This window comes from Trichoderma atroviride, chromosome 1 (genome assembly GCF_020647795.1).
Source record: "Trichoderma atroviride chromosome 1, complete sequence".
Classification (NCBI taxonomy): Eukaryota; Fungi; Ascomycota; class Sordariomycetes; order Hypocreales; family Hypocreaceae; genus Trichoderma; species Trichoderma atroviride.
The window spans coordinates 5,863,359-5,880,949 of NC_089400.1; the positions used below are offsets into that span (position 1 = coordinate 5,863,359).

General features: G+C 53.6%; 6 protein-coding genes across 7 annotated transcripts; 1 reads left to right on the forward strand and 5 right to left on the reverse strand.

The window, feature by feature from the left end:
- Window positions 1-958: 958 nt before the first annotated feature.
- TrAtP1_002111 (uncharacterized protein) lies at window positions 959-1,822 on the reverse strand (the record flags this gene model as incomplete). Its single annotated transcript, XM_014085590.2, has 1 exon — window positions 959-1,822. The coding sequence occupies one exon, from the start codon at window positions 1,820-1,822 to the stop codon at window positions 959-961; it is 864 nt and encodes a 287-aa protein (XP_013941065.2).
- Window positions 1,823-2,266: 444 nt separating this feature from the next.
- On the reverse strand, window positions 2,267-3,997 carry TrAtP1_002112 (uncharacterized protein). Of its 2 annotated transcripts, none has more exons than XM_066111314.1 (2): window positions 3,818-3,997; window positions 2,267-3,747 (listed from the first exon to the last, which is right to left on the reverse strand). In XM_066111314.1, exon 2 carries the CDS (start codon window positions 3,388-3,390, stop codon window positions 2,362-2,364), a length of 1,029 nt encoding a protein of 342 aa, XP_065967388.1. In that variant the 5' UTR covers window positions 3,391-3,747; window positions 3,818-3,997; the 3' UTR covers window positions 2,267-2,361. The 2 variants fall into 2 exon arrangements, with proteins under 2 accessions (XP_065967388.1, XP_065967389.1); XM_066111315.1 differs by having other exon boundaries at window positions 2,267-3,341; window positions 3,517-3,997.
- An 866-nt stretch (window positions 3,998-4,863) lies between these two features.
- On the forward strand, window positions 4,864-8,697 carry TrAtP1_002113 (uncharacterized protein). The gene is made up of 4 exons (XM_066111316.1): window positions 4,864-5,063; window positions 5,151-6,658; window positions 6,743-7,778; window positions 7,844-8,697. Exons 2-4 carry the CDS (start codon window positions 6,259-6,261, stop codon window positions 8,208-8,210), a joined length of 1,803 nt encoding a protein of 600 aa, XP_065967390.1. The 5' UTR covers window positions 4,864-5,063; window positions 5,151-6,258; the 3' UTR covers window positions 8,211-8,697.
- A 1,476-nt stretch (window positions 8,698-10,173) lies between these two features.
- On the reverse strand, window positions 10,174-11,568 carry TrAtP1_002114 (uncharacterized protein; the record flags this gene model as incomplete). Its single annotated transcript, XM_066111317.1, has 1 exon — window positions 10,174-11,568. One exon carries the CDS (start codon window positions 11,566-11,568, stop codon window positions 10,174-10,176), a length of 1,395 nt encoding a protein of 464 aa, XP_065967391.1.
- Window positions 11,569-11,650: 82 nt separating this feature from the next.
- TrAtP1_002115 (uncharacterized protein) lies at window positions 11,651-13,756 on the reverse strand (the record flags this gene model as incomplete). The annotated part of the gene is made up of 3 exons (XM_066111318.1): window positions 11,651-12,325; window positions 12,703-13,090; window positions 13,329-13,756. 3 exons carry the CDS (start codon window positions 13,754-13,756, stop codon window positions 11,651-11,653), a joined length of 1,491 nt encoding a protein of 496 aa, XP_065967392.1.
- A 2,469-nt stretch (window positions 13,757-16,225) lies between these two features.
- On the reverse strand, window positions 16,226-17,379 carry TrAtP1_002116 (uncharacterized protein; the record flags this gene model as incomplete). The annotated part of the gene is made up of 5 exons (XM_066111319.1): window positions 16,226-16,296; window positions 16,359-16,383; window positions 16,607-16,686; window positions 16,762-16,793; window positions 17,165-17,379. The coding sequence occupies 5 exons, from the start codon at window positions 17,377-17,379 to the stop codon at window positions 16,226-16,228; spliced, it is 423 nt and encodes a 140-aa protein (XP_065967393.1).
- Between the last annotated feature and the right edge of the window lie 212 nt (window positions 17,380-17,591).

Consider the following 17,591-nt stretch of genomic DNA (forward strand, 5'->3'; position numbering starts at 1 on the left):
TATAGGTTGCTAGGCGTGTACATTACATGTGGTTTTGCTTACCCGGCAAAAATACCAGCGTGGAGCAAAACAGAGCCAATACCGTCAAATTGCAACCCCTTTTGCAGAAAGTTTTTGATGCCATTACTTTGAATCCTCAAAAGAAAAGAGAGGAGAAGAGAAAAAAAAAACTGCAGATGCCTTTTGTCCCGGTACATCAGTTGCGTGATCCCCCCCGTCCTTGCTAGCATCGGGATCCATTTTAGCCTCCAGACTGCTGCTGCACGATCCGTGCCGTCTTTCGCGCCTCCGTAGAGGTACGTGTACAAATAGGATGGCTACCCGGCCTGCATGTGAAGTCAGGACGCAACGCATCGGATCGGGCCCCTTCCGGGTCGGATGAATGGCGAGGCAACAACAATATCCATACTGTAGCGGAATACTAGTAGCCGTGCGTATAAGCCAAGGCCCAACGCACCGCTTGTTTTCAGGCATCCGCATCGTTACACGAGATGCTTGGGCATACCTACTTATTTTACTCGTCTTTTTTTATTCTTTGCAAATCTGTCTGTCATACCCCATATTATACGTTTGTATCAAAAAGTTAGTTATACAAGCGGGAAATTGTCAAAGAGATGCAATGCAAGGCCACGTTGACAGTCGGCTCGCTCGCTATTGCCAACCTTGAGATTGATATCTGCTCCAACAACTAAAAAGTCTCAGCTACAGCCAATTGTAGTCCTAAAAAATAATGATTGTAGTATTGATAGTATTGATGCTAGCTTGCGAAAATGGTCAGGTAAAAAAAAGAGAGAAGATGAAACTGTAAAACGTAACATCATTGACACAGCTAGACTACATGTAACATTGCCACATCATATCGTCCAGTCACACACATTGGTCATACAAATTTGGTCATGGCCACCTCTTCGCCACAATAGACAGGTCACGCAAAAATCAAATCCTGCTACCTGGTAAATCAAAGCTCATCACCCTCATCGGCCGCGCTCCACTCGCTCCAGCCCTTCTTCTCGCCAGGCAGCTGAACCTGCTCCCACTCGTCCTTGGTCACCTTGTTCCACTCCTCAATGGGGATCCATCCAATGTACGCACGGTCGCCGAAGCCGCCAATCCAGTACACCTTTGTGACCACCAGTCTGGCCCATTCGCTGGTGTGAATCTTGTTGCCTGGCAGCCAATACTTTGCGTCCGGGTGCTTGGACGTGTAGCAGTAGGCGAGCCGGAGAGACTCCTTGAGATCGGGCTGGATGGGCTCGAGGTAGCCAATCAGCGAGAATCGGGGGAGATTGGCCGCAGAGTAGGGCACCGTGTCCGGGAGAGACGAACCATCTGCTACATCGTCGTACTTGTCGCTGATGTACGGAAAGTATGAAAGCAGACGCGACAGCAGCGGAATGCGCCTGGCGGGCGGGTATGGCGGAGTCCATTGCACGGACAGCGTAAGGTTGGATCCCGCTTGGGCGTTTCTGTAGCTGGTGGAAATCTTGATGGCCAGCAATGTCGGGTGCCCTTGGCCTTCGCAGTCGGCAATGTACTCCATCTGGCCGAATGGCTGGCCGTCGAGACCTTCTGGCCGATTCTCCGTCGCGTCAGCAGCATCTTCGCTGGACGACGACGACGACGACGATGAAGAATTGGGAAACGTCGATGACAGCGTGCCGAGCTTCGTCAGGGCCAGGACGCGGCGGCCCTGAACGGCGGACTCGTAGCTGGATGGAATGCGAGAGGCGAAGCTGTTGTCAAAGCCGCCAAAGAGCGGACCGTGGAGCTCGACGGCGGTTGCACAGCCGGTGAGGCCGGTGATGACGCTAAGCAGCTTCATGGTGGGCAAGTAGTAGAACGAATAAAGGGCGAGAAAGAGCACAGAGCTTCAGAATTCACCAATGTGATTGGTTAGCCAGTTACACAGCTGGATTGAAGCTGCATGTAGTAGCAGCACTGAATAAAGGAACCTTCCATTTGGAAGTAAAGAGCAGGCGACTTACTTAAAAGTATCACGGGTTTGATGGCAATTGCCGTCGGTGAGGAGTACGAGATGAAAGAAGGGGAGATCGGCTCATTAAGCCGTGGGGCAAGATGTCCCCCTGCTCGGTTGGCTCTGATCAAGTGATTGCGGGATGGCGTCGGCATGTGACGGGCGAGATTGATTGATAAGATCAGAACTGGGGACGTGATTGGCCGGATTGGGGCAATGCCGACGCACTCCGGCTCTATGAATCGTTCGATTTGTGCGGAGTATCTGGCCTAGCTATCCATGTGCTTGTAAACAGTGTGTTTCAATTGAGCCGTGAGCAAAGTGGATGATGGAGTTGCGAGGTTACAATTATAGATTCTATCTGCATGTAGGTACATGTGCTTTGTTCAGCCTCTGATATCTTCTCGCATACGCCGTCTTGTAAACCGGGAGACGGGTGTCAACTCAAATGTCTGCACCAATTTGACGGTGGGTAGCTGGGGATACAGCCTTCTCGCCTCTTGATCCGTCATCTGCTCCAAAAAGCTCTCAGCCAGCGGCAACATTGGATAACGATGCGACATCCACCCTTTTGAGAGGAGCATTTTGGCATCTCTCCAAGCCTTCATCTTTTCGGCTGGAGGTCGAATTCGGTCCTGTAGCCTCGTCACGGCTTCCCTGTGCCACCAGCTCATGGCATTGGTATCGTCATTGCCAATCACACAAAGGATTTGCTCGAGATGCTCGAGCTCTTGGTCGTCTTCCACATCGATCAAGGCAAATGACTGGTCCCTGAACAGCCGAGCCACCGCCTGCGGCTGCCATGACCGGTTGTCGACCTGAAATGGATTCCCCACTGAAAGGTAGATGGTCTTGACGCTTTGGAAATGGCTAGACTTGCTGTTCAAGCCGGTTATCGACAATTCATTAACGAGGCCCACGTCGAGTATGATTGTCCTCGCCCCTCGAAGAAGACCCGTCTGCAGAGGGATGAAACCATTTTCCGATAGGCAGTAAGAGGAAAGATCCAGCACGTCTCTCCGTCCACTGAACCAGGTCCAAAACACGGGGGCGAGAAAGTCGTGGCGGTACAAGGTCCCTTGCAGATATGCAACCTGTCGAGCTTCTCGGCAGACGCGGGAGATTGTTGGCGGAGGGAGGCTCTTGCGTTGCAGATGAGAAGGCTCCAAATAGCGAAACGGCCTGAAGACCTGCGAAGGAATAGCCAGCCTCCATATGTGACGCCTCAATTCTGGCGGCAGACGGGAGAAGGGAGCGAATTCGGCCTGCCTTTGGCGATACGACTCGAGTTGACGACCCAATTCTATGATGCGCTGCTCCTGGACGATTTGGATATTCTGGAATCTCTTGACTGTTTCCTGCATCTCTTGAAGGCTCTCAGCAACCAACTTTTGGTATTGACTCGAGGGATCCATGGTGGCAGACGGAGCTTTTGCCTTGAACTATCGCCAAGCTACATGCAGACTACATGTACCCAAACAAAGCAAAAGGCGATGATGACATTATATATGAGCATGGAATTCAAAGAGTGAAAAACGCACCACATGTATGGTTGTCGTGACGGAATATGAATGTCTACATGGCAGTGAATCTCTGCTGTTGAAAAGGGCATCACCATCAAAGTCGCATCTACGGACTAGAGCTTTATGAGTTGGTCTTCATCTCATTGTCTATTGGTATGCCGTGTGCTTTGTTCAAACGGCGAGTGGTGCTTGATCACGGCCCCTTGAAAGAACTGCCTTTTTTCATGTGAGGAAAGCTGTGGGTGTACTCTATCGAGAGTGCACTGACTGTGAGCATCTTTCATTGTAAAGAGCGGTGTTATGAGTGTAGTGCGCATACATGTAGTTGTATAGAGATGAAAATTCACAATGGTCAGCAGTGAGTCATTGTCAACAGTGTCAGTGAGAGAGGGCAGACTTTTTGTTCTCAGCTGAGCAACAATTCATATCATGTCCTCATGGCAACACCTCCCACCTCAAAATGGATCTGTTTGTTTGTTTATTTGTTGTGATGAGAAATCCCGTCTTACATGCATAGGCAGGCTGCATATATGTAGTGGTAAGCGTTGGACATGGCTCCAGGTTGCACAAGGCACAAGATTCCAAACAAAGCATTTTGCTTGTCATACTTCCGCATGCGGGTATTTGCTTTGCTTTTTGCCACTCAAAGTCATTGCTTCTTCCCAATTCGACAAAATCTCTTTGTTTATCGTAGCACCACTATTGTGTGCGTGCGTGTGCCGGTATCTAGTTGTATAATGAATTGTACTTAGCATACCTCTTGTTGTCATGGAAATGAGCCTCTTCAGCTCAGACAACATAAGCAAGCGACGCTAATCTCCATGCAGGGTTCGGAACATCATCTGCAAGGAATCCAACTGAGACATTTGACATTTGACATTTGACACAGGGAATAAAAAAAAAAAATTCGTATTCGGCCAACAAAGAACCTTAAAAGTACAGAGAGAGAGCACGAGAAAGCTGAAACAAAGCTCCCCCAGAGCTGAGACCACCCCCCCGCTGCTGAGGTCATCGCTGCAGCGCCCCTCCGCTCCCATGGCGGGAGCCACAAGGGGACAGGGAGGGGGGGCGCTACAGGGCACAAATCAGAGCGCTGGCACTCAATGCCACCGATGGCGCTTGTCGCTGCTAGCACCGATAGCGCTGCAATTTTCTGGGCTAGCAGGCCCCGGTGCCCTGTGGAAGGGCTGTTTGGCTGTTTGGCGCGCAGGTGGGCTCCTGTGCTGCAGCTGCTAGCGGGCTCTCCCAGCAGCCTCAGCGCCCCCACCCGCACCTGGATGATGCTTGTTGCTGCTGCAACCATGTTGATTTTGGACTGGCTTGATCCAATCGCCGCCTCGTCTCCAACATCCCACTTACCGGAAAGGCCAGCCCCCGGTCGCTTTCTTAAAATCTTGCGAGCGGCAGCGAATGACAGCCTTTGACGAAGCGATCCCAGAGCCCAAGAGAGTGGTTGACCAGATCCTCGAGCCAACTGTCCATCTGCGAATCCATCACTCGGTGGCCTTGTCCGACAAAGTAGAGGGGCTACGAGAGAGCAGCTTTGTTTTGTTTACGTTGTTTGGGTTCGTTTTGCACCCCCCCGCGCCTTTCCACTTCTCTCTTCTCTTCAGCTTGGCTGACTCTCTTTTGCTCTTCCGTGCGCATTGCAGAGACGTGACAGCATCGATTTTCTCTTCTCTCAGCGCATCCTTGCCGCTGCTAGCATTGAATCCCTCGAGGCATCTTTCCGTCATTCCTTGTCCTTGTCTTGTCTTCTGCATTACCCATATTTCAAAACATTGAATATCGATCGATTCTGTTGGATCAACTCCAAGGAGGGGGATCTGCAGACGCACAGAACATCTGCCTACTAGTTATACTAGCTATCCATTACCATATACGCGCATCCATACAGCCTGAAGCAGCATCAGAAGCAGAAGCAGAAGCGGACGTAAAAGCAACAGCAGATCGATCCAACCAACTGCTGCGACCAGGCATCGGCTGCTACAGTAGAGACTGCTTGCTTGATTTGACTTGACTTGATTTGCTCCCGTCGTCCGCTACTGCAGACGCTCACCCACCAGCCAATCGATCGATCCTCGCTTGCTCTCCCCTGGTCGCCCAGTCCAGTCCACTCTCCACCGCTGCCGCCACGTCACGCCTTGCAGTGGGTTAAAGAGGGAAAAGCAAGAAAAAAAAAGATGGCCAGCTTCATGTCGACCTTCTTCCCCGGCAGCTCCAGCGTCGGCACCAGCAGCTCCGGCAGGGACAAGGCGCGGGCTGGAGACGCACACGCCGAGCCTCGCCCCGTCACGCCCACCATGAACAGCAACAGCTTCATCAACCCGCTCAACACGCCGCTGGGCAGCCCCAGCAAACGGACGATGCCGCCCGGCGCGAACGACCTGCCCACCGCCTTTGACGCCGCCATGAACCTCAACCTGGGCTCCAACGTGAGCTCCAACGTCAGCTCGAATCTGAGCTCGAACCTGAGTTCCAACCTGAGCTCCAGCTCCAGCGGCGGCGGCTTTGACGCTCCCGTCAGGCTGACGCCTCGCCCGCAGAGCGTCATCGCTCCGCTTTCGCCCTCGCCGACCAAGGCCAACGGCAGCAGCAGCCCCAATAACACCAACGGCAGCGGCAAGAGAGCAGCGCAGCTTCCCCCCCCGTCTCAATCTCAATCTCAGCCTCTGTCTCAATCCCAGTCTCGGACGCCGCAGCCTCGGACGCCGCAGCCCCTCACTCTCCAGTCTCTCGAGCAGCAGCAGCGCCAGCAAGATGAGGAGGAAGAGGCCGCCCTCCCCCCTCGATGGCAGCGTCGTGCAGAAGAAGATGCCAAAGGTGGACAAGGTAGAAAAGGCGGAAAAGGCGGACAAGGTGGAAAAGATGCAGAGGACAGAAAAGGGGAGGGCCTCGCCTGGCTCACCGCGCAAGCGACATGCCCAGCCCGCTCAGGCTCATGATGCAAATGCGCCGCCGGTGCCTCGTCTCGCCCAAGACCAAGACCGCCACCCGCACCACAGCCATGCCGCGCTCTCTCGCCAGCAGATGTACGATACCAAGGGCGAGCGTCCCATCATCGCCAAGAGGTTTAACACGGCTCGCGGCTTGACGGCCGAGGAGCGTGAGATTCTGCAGCGGCCCAATGTGCGCCGCATGGTCAATGTTACCCAGCTTTGTAAGTTTTTGTTGCCGCCATTGCTGCTTCTTACCACTTACTACTCCTGAGCCTCTGACTGACATGATGGACTCTTTGCCCTAGACTTCCTCGACTACTACTTTGACCTGCTCACATATGTCGGTGCGCGGCAGAAGCGCCTCGCCGCCTTCAAGAGCGAGTTCCCAGCATCCCCCGAGACTGACCCGGAAACCCACCGAGTGTGGTCCAAGTACACCGGCCGAGAGCGCGCCAACCTTCGAAAGCGTCGCATCCGATTAAAACAGGGCGATTTCCAGATCCTCACCCAGGTCGGCCAGGGCGGCTACGGCCAAGTCTTTCTCGCTCAGAAAAAGGACACGCGCGAGGTGTGTGCGCTCAAGGTGATGAGCAAAAAGCTGCTCTTCAAGCTGGACGAGGTGCGCCACGTTCTGACGGAGCGAGACATCCTGACGACGGCGCAAAGCGACTGGCTGGTTCGGCTCCTGTACTCGTTCCAGGATGATAAGAACATCTATCTCGCCATGGAGTACGTGCCTGGCGGCGACTTCCGTACTCTCCTTAACAATACGGGGGTGCTGTCCAACCGACATGCGCGCTTCTACATTGCCGAGATGTTCTGCTCAGTCGACGCTCTCCACAAGCTCGGTTACATCCACCGCGACCTGAAGCCCGAAAACTTCCTCGTCGACTCCACGGGCCATGTCAAGCTGACCGACTTTGGCCTCGCTGCTGGTGTTTTGGCCCCGTCAAAGATTGAATCCATGCGCATCAAGCTGGAACAGGCTTCCGAGACACCAGTGCCATTTGGCAAACCAATAGGTCAGCGGACGGTGGCCGAACGTCGTGAGAGCTACCGAACCATGCGGGACAAGGATGTCAACTACGCAAAGTCCATTGTCGGCTCACCAGACTACATGGCTCCAGAGGTTCTCAGAGGAGAAGAGTACGATTACACGGTGGATTACTGGAGCTTGGGCTGCATGCTGTTCGAGGCCCTGACCGGCTTCCCTCCATTCGCTGGTTCGACCCCTGACGAGACGTGGCGTAATTTGAAGCACTGGAAAGAGGTTCTTAAGAGGCCCGTCTGGGAAGACCCCAACTACTTTTTGAGCAACCGGACGTGGAACTTTATTACTACGTGAGTTTCTTTGCATCCATACCCCTTTACTCTACCGAAAGCTAACAAGTAGCCCCTCCTCTTAGATGCATCAATTCACGCACCAAGCGCTTCAGTGAGATCAAGGACATCTTTGCCCACCACTACTTCGCCGAGGTCGACTGGGAGACGCTGCGCCAGACCAGGGCGCCCTTTGTGCCAGAGCTGGACTCTGAGACGGATGCCGGCTACTTTGACGACTTTGGCAGCGATGCCGACATGGCCAAGTATAAAGAGGTCCACGACAAGCAGCAGGCCTTGGAAAGCATGGCCGAGCGCGAGGAGGAGATGAGCAAGAGTCTCTTTGTCGGCTTCACGTTCCGGCACCGCAAGCCTGCTACCGATGACGGTGACGGCAGCAACAGCCCGCGGAAGCGCATCCCGACCGACGACTCGTTTGGTACCATGTTTTAGGGTGAGCCATTGTGGTACAATTGGGGATATCGCAGGCCCCCTGCGATACGTCGGCCTCAGCTGTTTTGATTTTTTTTTCTTCTCTCTCTTGCGTGTCTGACAAGTAACAAACAAGCACTTTGGGCCCCTTTTTTCTTTTTTCTGTCTGTTTTTATCTTGGCTTGGCCTCTCAGGGGGGGGTTTTCCTATTCTTTTGACATACCACTGCGAGAAGTTCTTGTTTCTCCCTTTTCGTTTTTGCTACATGGCATCTTTCTACATTTCATCTGTTGCCGGTTGGGATACCAAAGTAATTTCTTCTAATGTACTGCTAGCCTCTTGTCACTGTGTCTCCCTTTTCTAGTTCTCTTCCACCATCGTTCTGTTGTCCTTGGATTTTACCCTTGGATTTCTTTCTTGTCACGCTTTCATTCGTTTTCTTTCTATTTTCTGGCTTGGAATTGCAGAGATGGTCACTGGTAATTACAATCCGAGAGGGGAGCGCCATAAAGTGAGGGGGGGGGGGGCCTTGGGTAGGCTATTTTTTTCTTTTTTTCTTCACTTGTTCTTCTTGATGGCATTGAAAGAATAAAAAAGATTGGTTGGAAACATGGCCGGGGTGGTGGGCTGAATTTGCCAGGACAAGGGTTATTTTCATTGCGTGTGTGTGCGTCTGTGTGTGTGTGGCATATTGGGTATGAATAGTCTCCGCCCATGGATGAATGGCGATGGGACTGTTTTTCTTGTTGTTTTGAGAATCCCTTCATGTAGGAGTAACGAGTATGAGTATATGGTACACAGGTAGATGAATCAAATGTATGGCTTTGTATCCGGGTTTGGCGTGACGTCCATTGCATAAAGAGGGAGATTTCGTCTATTGATTATTAGCGTCATCACCACGAATCTTTGTCATCACACATCTTCTTCATCATCAAAGATTCAAACATCTTTCTCGTCATCACAGGTCTGTCTCGCAGCTGGGACATGGCTTTCTCAACACTAGTCTTTGATTCCGATCCAAAAATTTAACAATAAAACTCATCTCTGTCATCTAAAAGGGAATAAGGTAAAAAAAAAAGAGGCTGCCTTCAGGGCATCGATTGAGGAAAATAAACGAGCCAGCGCCGCCACCATTATCCAAAACTCAGTGTATGGAAAAGAGAATAAAACAAGGAAAAGAAAAGAAAAGAAAAGGAAAAAAAAGACAAAAACATCATCCCATCTCATGCGGCGAGAGGCCAAACTCCGTAGCGTTATCATCGACCAGCTTTCCTTTCCTCTAAACTCGGCTTAAAAGAGTGCGAAAAGTCCTTTCCCTAAAGTTGGACAGTTTCGTCTGTTGAGGCCTCGCGGTTTCAAAAAGTACCATGTTGGGTCTCCTTGGAAGCAGCGCGCGCGCTCCTTTCTTGCTGTGCCAGTGATTAAAGCGCTGATGGAATAAAAATACTATAAAAACGCTTTCTCGAATGTTTTCCCGCCCATGTTATTCCACCCAGATAAAAAAAAAACTTATTACCAGACTGTGTGCCGACTCTTGCTTGCAAAGAAAGCAAAAAGGAAAAAGGAAAAAAAGAAAAAAAGACACCAAAAATAAAAATTCAGACCCAGGTATCATTGCTCGAACCAACACGCCATGGAGATGCCCATTCATATACGCCCTTGTTCCCTCGACGTCGTGATAAGACTCTTTCGTTAAATAAAGCAATCAAGCCAAGCCGCCTGCATTACCAGCGACGTAAACTAGTCGTCGTCTCTCTTCAAATATATCCGCTCTTTCTTCTGAGGCCGCCGTCTTTTGTGAAATCTCTCACTCGACTAAAAAGAAAAAAAAAGAGATAAAACATGTTAAGGTTGAAGAAAAAAAAAAGAAAAACTTTACTAGCCATACGTCGTACAGCAAGCATTCACAAGCAAGCCCTGTGCTCGTGAAAATCTAAAGCTTCTGTCCAGGCATCGTGGTTGATGGTTTAACAGGACAATTCTTTCAAAGACTCATAGTCAGCCATTCCCATTCCTGGGGTCCTGACGAGCCACCAGCGCCACTGACGAGGCCGGACTGAGTGCCGCCCATCGATACCATGTTGGATCCTATGCTGGATCCCATCATGGAGCGCTGACCCATGGAGAAGTTGGTGCTTGACATCATCGTGCTTGAGATGGAAGGCATGCTGGGAGTCGTGCCAAGAGGTCGCGGGGCAGATTCTGAAGGACTGTCAAGGTCCATGGCTGATGAGTTTGCCGTGCTTTCGCTTTTGCTGTGCCTGCGCTGTCTCTTTGACGGCGCCGTGGCCGGTCGAGACATGGAGGAAGCACCGGGTCCAGGCGCCGTCTTTAGCGGTGCAGCAGCGATTGGCACGACGCCTTTGCCGCCTACAATGGCTGCTCCCCCATATTGGCTTCCAGGTGTGCTTCCCGCGGTGAAGTTTCCACTGCTAGTGGGACTGTCGGCATCTTTGTTGCTGCTGGGGCGGTTCATTGACGGCGGTGATACGGCTGCCTGGTTGTTCACCACGGGCACAGCTACGGCGGCGGCGGCGGCGGCAGCTGCGGCAGCAGACATGGACAGCGTCGAATTCTTCCTCGAGGCGGCATTGGAGCCGGTGCCGGCCTTCTTCCTCGTTCCTCCTACGGGCAGGTTGTTGCCAGATCCCCGGTTTCTCTTCTTGATGACGTCCGTCTTCAAGCTGAGTGGTCGCACCACGCCGTGGAGCTTCAGGAAGAGGCCGCAGGCATTGCAGAGAGGCTGGCCCTCGGGGTTGCGTCTCCACAGCGGAGTCGTCTGCGTGAAGCAGTTGGTGCAGGTGGTGGGATTGCCGTTCTCGCCAGCGTTTGCACCCGCCGCCGGCAGATTGGTGGTAGAGCCATGCTTGGAGCTTGGGGGCGGTGAGGGCGGCCTGCTTGGCGCAACCGACGAGAAGCCCGAAGCGTTACCAGCGGCGTTGCCGCCCGGAGAGCTGGGAAGAGACTGGGCGATTTGTTCGAACCCGCTGTGCTTGTTTGTCATGTGCGAGGGCGTGGACGAGTTGCGAGGAAGTCTGTTTGGTCGCTTGTCGGCCCCCATGCCAAGCGTCTGCGAGTGCGTCTGCGAGTGCGATCGGCTCATGCTCAGGCCCTGGCCGTCCCAATCGCCGCTGTTGTCCACGTAATCAGTTGTCGTGACGCCTCCAATCTGGACATGCTTGCGAGTCGGGCCGCCAGGAAAGCGGGCGGCTTGCGTGCTAAACTGCCCGGGAAGCGAGGCATCCCAGCCAAACGATCCCGCCTCGTCGACAGCAGATGTAAAGTCGCCGTGGAGGCCAACGCCGCCACGGTCCAAAAACGTGTTGGCATCCTCGTCGTCATCATCGCCCCCGAAGCCAAGCATGTTGCCTTGCTGCATTGGCAAGACTGGAGATGCGACCTGGGAATCCGTCTGAAAGACTTGGCTGGGATCGATGTGGCCAAATGAGTTTGGGGCGGTGCTATACGCCGACACTGCTTCCACGCCCGTACTCGTCGAGGGGGAAGTTGGCGCCGTTGCTGTTGCTGCCGCCGTTGGAATCGCCGTACATGAATTGCTGGTTCATGTGATGGTGGCTGATGCTGGAAGAGCTGTGTCGGAAGCCCTGCCCACGGTGGTGGTGGTGGTGGTGATGGTGGTGTTGCTGCTGCTGCTGCTGCTGCTGCGACTGTTGATGGTGGTGGTGGTGCTGCTGCTGCAGATCCTGAGAGGAGCCAAAGTAAACGCCACCATCGTTGTCGTTGATCGGGTGAGGTGTGGATGTAGCAGACGGATAACCCGAGCCAGTTGGGGAGTAAAAGTCGGGGTTGTTGAGAGAGGAATGAAGGGAGGCGTTGTTGTACATGGAGGAAAACGGCCCGCTGTGCATCATGGGAGACGTCGAGGGAGAGAATGAGAAGTTGGATTGGAAGTGGGCAGTAGAGCCCATAACGCCGTCGTTGTCCATGAAGGTATCGAGGTTGAAGGCAGAGGCTTGGTTGTTGGTCATTTGCTGCTGCATGGACGACAAGGCGTTGGAGTTGTCGAGAGAGTATCCATTGAGCTCAGGGTCGTTTTCCAAGTCGAGGGTGAGGGCGGATGAGCTGGGGTTGATGGCGCTCATATGAGGAGAGAAGTTGGCAGGTCGTTTTCGAGTCTTGATATCAACCATTGTAAGCCAAACAATACAGACAAGTAAAAGACAAATTATGACAATGTAGAAGATTAGAAGAAAACAAGGTCAAAGGGGAAAAAAAAGGGAAAAGCCAGTTTTTCAACTGTTATTGGAAAGGGAAGAGACGGGGCTAAGCAGCAAATAGAATGGGAAAGAGAAGAGAACCAGAGCCATCAAGGACAGAATAATATGAGTAGGGGGGGAGAAAGAAGGAAGGAAAGAAGGAAATGCACGCATGCATGCATGTCAGAGCGAAAAGAGATGCAACCACCAAAAATAAAACGGGCGGTTGTAGCAACGACAAAAAAGAAAGGGGAGCGGGATTGTTTCTGATGCTGATGGATGGAGTCGTAACTCACCCGGCGGTCATCGATACTGGTCTTCCTGTCATGGCGCGGGACGTAATGGAATTCATCGTTCTGTCCCCGCTGGTGATGTGGCGGAACGGGGACCGACTGGGCCACGAACTGATTGGCAGAACCCTTGCGACCCTTGATGGGGATGGCGGCGGCCAGCGCCTTGGATGATCTGTTCTTCCTGACGGCAGCGGTCTGCGCCCCGGAGAGCGACGGCGCTGCAAGAGGCTGCGGTGAGCTGTCGGGGACGGAAACGGCGCCCTCGTCGGCAAAGATGAAGTCGTCGATGTTCATGGCATCCACGCTGGGGTCATGGATGTCCGAGGTGCTTCGGAGCTGCTGGGCAATGCCGCTGGGGGCGTTTTGTGGTTGCGCAGAGAGCAAGAGGGACCTATACGCAGAGAAAAAAAAAAAGGGAAGAGGAAGTATGTCAGCCAGCGCCGGGATGATGTGATGGACCAGAACCCGCCTCCCCTCCACTCAGTCAAAGTAAAGCCACGCCATGTCCAGCTTGTAGTCACAGAAATAGAAGAACAGACCAATCACAGCGTATTGGCAAAGCATGAGATGGACGACCTAGCCGGGGGGGGTCATGGAGGAGAGGGCAAAAAAATTATATAATAACGTACCTCTGCTGCCGCTCCTGGTCCTGCTGCTGCTGCTGGCGCTTGCGCAGTTCGAGGGCCATCATCCGCCAGGTCAGGTTCTCCATGCGCTGTTGGTTCGGCAGCTGCTCCTTGGTCTTGCTGAAGAACTTCCAGATCTGGGCGGCCAAGGGATCCTCGCGCTGCATCTGCTCGACGCTGCCAGACGGCCTGGCGCCGGTCTCGAGGGCCGGGAACAGCGCGGTGTCGAAGACATGGTGTTTTGACGGCGAGGCAGTTTGCTCGGCCGCGGCGCCGTTGGTGAGTGCGACATGGCCGTGGCCTTGGCCTTGGGGTCGCGTCTCCATGCGAGCGAGGCTACGGTCGGTGCTTGGAGGATCGGGTCTTCGCGGGAAGCGGTAGTCGTGCTCTGTGACAGTTGGGTGCATTGCAATCGGGCTGACAGCTGCCATGAATTGCCGCGAGCTGAGAGCGAGCGATTGCTGGTTGAGCGGAAGGGCGAATCAGACAGACAACAGACAGATGCCTACAATGTCGGTCGTTGTACTCTGGCCCGGATTGCGTGCGGGCAGTAGGTAACAGGTATGATGTGAATCCTTGTGGAGGGGTGACAATAGAGGATTAGAGCAGAATAACCCCTGTAGCGGCACTTTTCTTTCTCTCTCTTCTTCTTTTCGGTTGCGTCTGGCTAGACGTGGGCTTGTGACAAGCGAAAGGTAAAAAAAAAAAAAAAAACAGAGTGGAAGAGAAGACGCAGGAAAATGGCTGGCGCCGCAGCGATGCTTGTATGAGTAGATGTGGAAAATCGCCGCACTCAGGCCGGGCGGGTCTTTTTCGTCAATCACACAGGACGACGAGCACAAGCAAGCAACGCAAAAGCTGGTAATACTTTAAGCTTCACCGTCAGCAGCGTTAGTCCCGTCAGTGGTGGCAGGATTCGAGTAGAGCGCCGAAAAGAGGACCCTCGGTGTGGGCTAAAGATTCGGGCGCGTTCGTTTTTGTCTTGTCTCGTCTTCCAGTCTTGGCCTGGCTCGTCTTGTCTTGTCTTGCCTGCCCTTGGCTGGGGGAAGCGAAACGGCTGGACTGGCGAAAGCGGCGAGCAGGTCGTCGAGACTGACTGTGGCCTTGCGGGAAATACTTGCAAGGTCGAGAGTCAGAGTCAGAGGCTGCGCGAGCGTCGCAGAACCAAGAGATGCTCCGATGGCAGGTGAATTAATTAGCAGCAAGATGGTTAGAAGCAAAAATGGAGCAGGCCAAGCCCGAGCATCTTTTGATGGAGACTGACCGATAATACTTCCGGGCCCGTACCTGCCGCGTTTCTCACGCTTGTAAGATGCCTGCGACGGCCGCTCGTTGTCGCCTCGATCGCAGGGCCCAGTACCTGCACCGCCGGTACTCGCTACTTGCCGCGGCTACCAGCAGCCCGCGCCTTGTTTCGCCGTGATCCCATACCCGCGGCAATGTACCACGCTACCTTGCGGCGGCGTACCGGATGATGGCGAAGAAGGGGGCCCTCGTGGCCCAGCGCCGTCGAGTCCCACTTTGGGAGGTACGGGAGGGTACATGCGCGCCTACGACAGAGGCAGAAATCACTTGGAGTTGGAGTTGGAGGCCGGGGACTCGTGGTTAAGCGCTCGTAAACTGAGGTGCTGCAAAAAGTACCACCTCATCCAGAATCAGTATGCATGGACTGTACGAATCCATGGGGGTTCCCATCATTTCTCATATTTTGCAAGCTTGCAGCAGAGTTGCTACAGTACCACTCCAGGCATGGCGCCAAGAAGAAGAAGCAGGAAATGCTACCGTGCACTGCAGTTTAACAGCGAGAGAGCAGCGCAGCGAGAGAAAATCGGAGTGCGCAACACACCAGACAGGCCTGCCAGGCAAGACCCCTCCAGGGTCCAAGCACTAAAGAATCGTCTTGCTGTATGCGTACCGAGAACGGAGTCGCGCGCCGCGATGAATACTAGATTGAGCCCCACCAGCCAGAACCAGAGAGCAGCGAGACATTGCCGTTGAATGGTTGCTACACTGGCCCGTAGGTACCCTCTCTGTGTGCGTGGCGCTGTAGGTACTTGTGTGTACCTTGTCCGAGCAAAGATCGCGACTCTCGGGTACGCACAGGGCCATCTGCCATGTAAGATGCAAACGTGATGCTTCGGCGCGGGTGGAGAGCGGCTTCACAAGACAAGACAGGAAAACAGCCGGTTCAGGACGATCATGAGCGCACCGCAAAAATCACAAATCATAAAAGCGTTGCTGCAGAGCGGGGAAGGAGACGAGGGGGGGGGCCTTTCCCCTGCCTTTTTTTTTCGATTCCTTGTAAGTTTCCTGTCTGCTTTGCAGTGCCGTCTCTTTGCCATGATGGTGGTTGGCGGGCGTTTGTCGAGATGATCGTACTGAATGTAGTGAGGTACTCCGTCTTCGGTGGTACATGACTTGGACGGGATGGACCTGGCGAGTACAAGCCAGTTTCAGCTCTGCAAAGGCCCCGAGCTGGCTACCGGTGCTAGTTCTTTACACGAACCCGCCGTCCAAGTAGTTAGAGCCACTCGAAAATAAGAGCAGCGCTAGCATGTGCTTCTGCCTCGCAGCGAGCCGTAATGGACACGATCCTGTACGAGTACTACCTTCAGTACGTACTTTGCAGCGGAAAGGTGACATTATGTAGTGCTACCTGGCACCTTGTTGCGCTTCGGCCCCGCGATATGCACAGAGCGCCGGCTTCCGTGGCCCGTGGCCCGTGATGCTGCAAGTACTTGTCAACAAAGTGTATGAATGTACAGGCAGCACCGGACATGTACAGGGCATCAAAAGATACTGCTGCCTGTGGTTGACACTGCTGAAAACATATACCCAAACAGGGTTGGGTTGGAGGTGGGCAATGCCGCGAATGTCCAAGGGACCAGACCCTAGTCTCATTATGCGCTGCCTTGTGGGGGGCCATGCTGCGCGTGGGGGAGGCGAAACATGCCATTATGAGATGAAATGGCTGTGAATTACATGCTGCTATTAGTACAACAGTCGAGTCCGTTACTGCTAGTATCAACATACCTTGATACTCGTAGACGACAAAGTGCTGTAAAGTCTGTAAAGTCTTATACAACTGCCGGTTATATGTTGTACCGGGCTTGTGGACAGCCAACGGAGTAATACTTGAATCCCGGTACCTGTTAGCTTGCGGGACCATTGAATGCAATATCCATCCGTCTTGTTCGTATCAGCGGGAATAGCAACATCGACAAAGCCTGCTCCATTCTCGACTCCATCCAAGAGGCATTTGAAATAATCCTCAGACGCACTGTAGCCAACAGAGCAAGAATTCCGGAATATTCATTCAGAGGCAATCGCCACATAATGGCAATAACATCGGGTATTGACACTGCATCCATCAGTCATGGCTATTAGTAGTGGCGCTACTCTTTGGGCTACCGCAAAGCCTTGTGCATATCCGTACATTCGGAGGGCAATGTACCGTTGTGGTTGCACCTTGTCGTAGCAAGTCCCCAATCGAGCGTGTAAATGCCGGAGACCGGAATAGGCACTTAGTTTGAGCGTTTGGCGGCCCGTGGTGTTGTCGTCTCATGAAGCCGACAAGAGAGCCAAGCTGCTGGAGCACCCTCATGTCTGCAGTAACTTGATCTCGTCATGTTCCCGTTTCTTATCACAGCCACTGCGCCTTGCTAGCGGCAGAGCTTTATCGAGTTGGCCTGACCAAACCCTCTGACATGTGCTTGTGGACCCCCTCCATCTCCACCGTCTCCTTCTCCTCTCTGCTCCCCAAAACAGCTCTTCTGAGACGGAAAACAGCTGCCCCCCCCCCCCTCCATTTGCCTCCATTTGCCGCGCTCGCTATTCACCAAGCCTTCTCCCCGAATCCTGTCTGCTTGGCCGTCCTCCCCCACTCTCTAGCTGGCAGCGGGCCACGCGCCTGAGCCGGTTCGTTCTCGTGCATCGGAACCTCCCAGCCCGTTTCTGCATCCAACGGACGGCCAGCTCTCGGACCCTGGTCGATATCCTGGCAGCCCAGCACCCAGGCCCGGCAAAAAGGCTGCGAGGTCGCCCCTCCGCGCATCTCGGTGCTGCAATTGGTGGAACACGGCCGATGCTAGCTGAGAGAGGCAAGCCGTCGGTACCTCGTTCTGCCTCATCCGTGGTCGACACAAGCAGCTATGACGACGACGACGACCTGCTCGTCGATTCTTTTCGCTCTGCCCTTTGCCCTCTGCCTGAGCCCCCCCTGCCTCTTCCCACGTTCTGACCGGCAAGCTAGTTGCTAGCAAGAAA

Coding starts and splice junctions, on each gene's coding strand:
- TrAtP1_002113 (XM_066111316.1), top strand. CDS start 6,259: ATGAGGAGGAAGAGGCCGCCCTCCCCCCTCGATGGCAGCGTCGTGCAG. Junction 6,659..6,742: donor GGTCAATGTTACCCAGCTTT/GTAAGTTTTTGT, acceptor TCTTTGCCCTAG/ACTTCCTCGACTACTACTTT. Junction 7,779..7,843: donor ACGTGGAACTTTATTACTAC/GTGAGTTTCTTT, acceptor CCCTCCTCTTAG/ATGCATCAATTCACGCACCA.
- TrAtP1_002112 (XM_066111314.1), bottom strand. CDS start 3,390: ATGGATCCCTCGAGTCAATACCAAAAGTTGGTTGCTGAGAGCCTTCAA.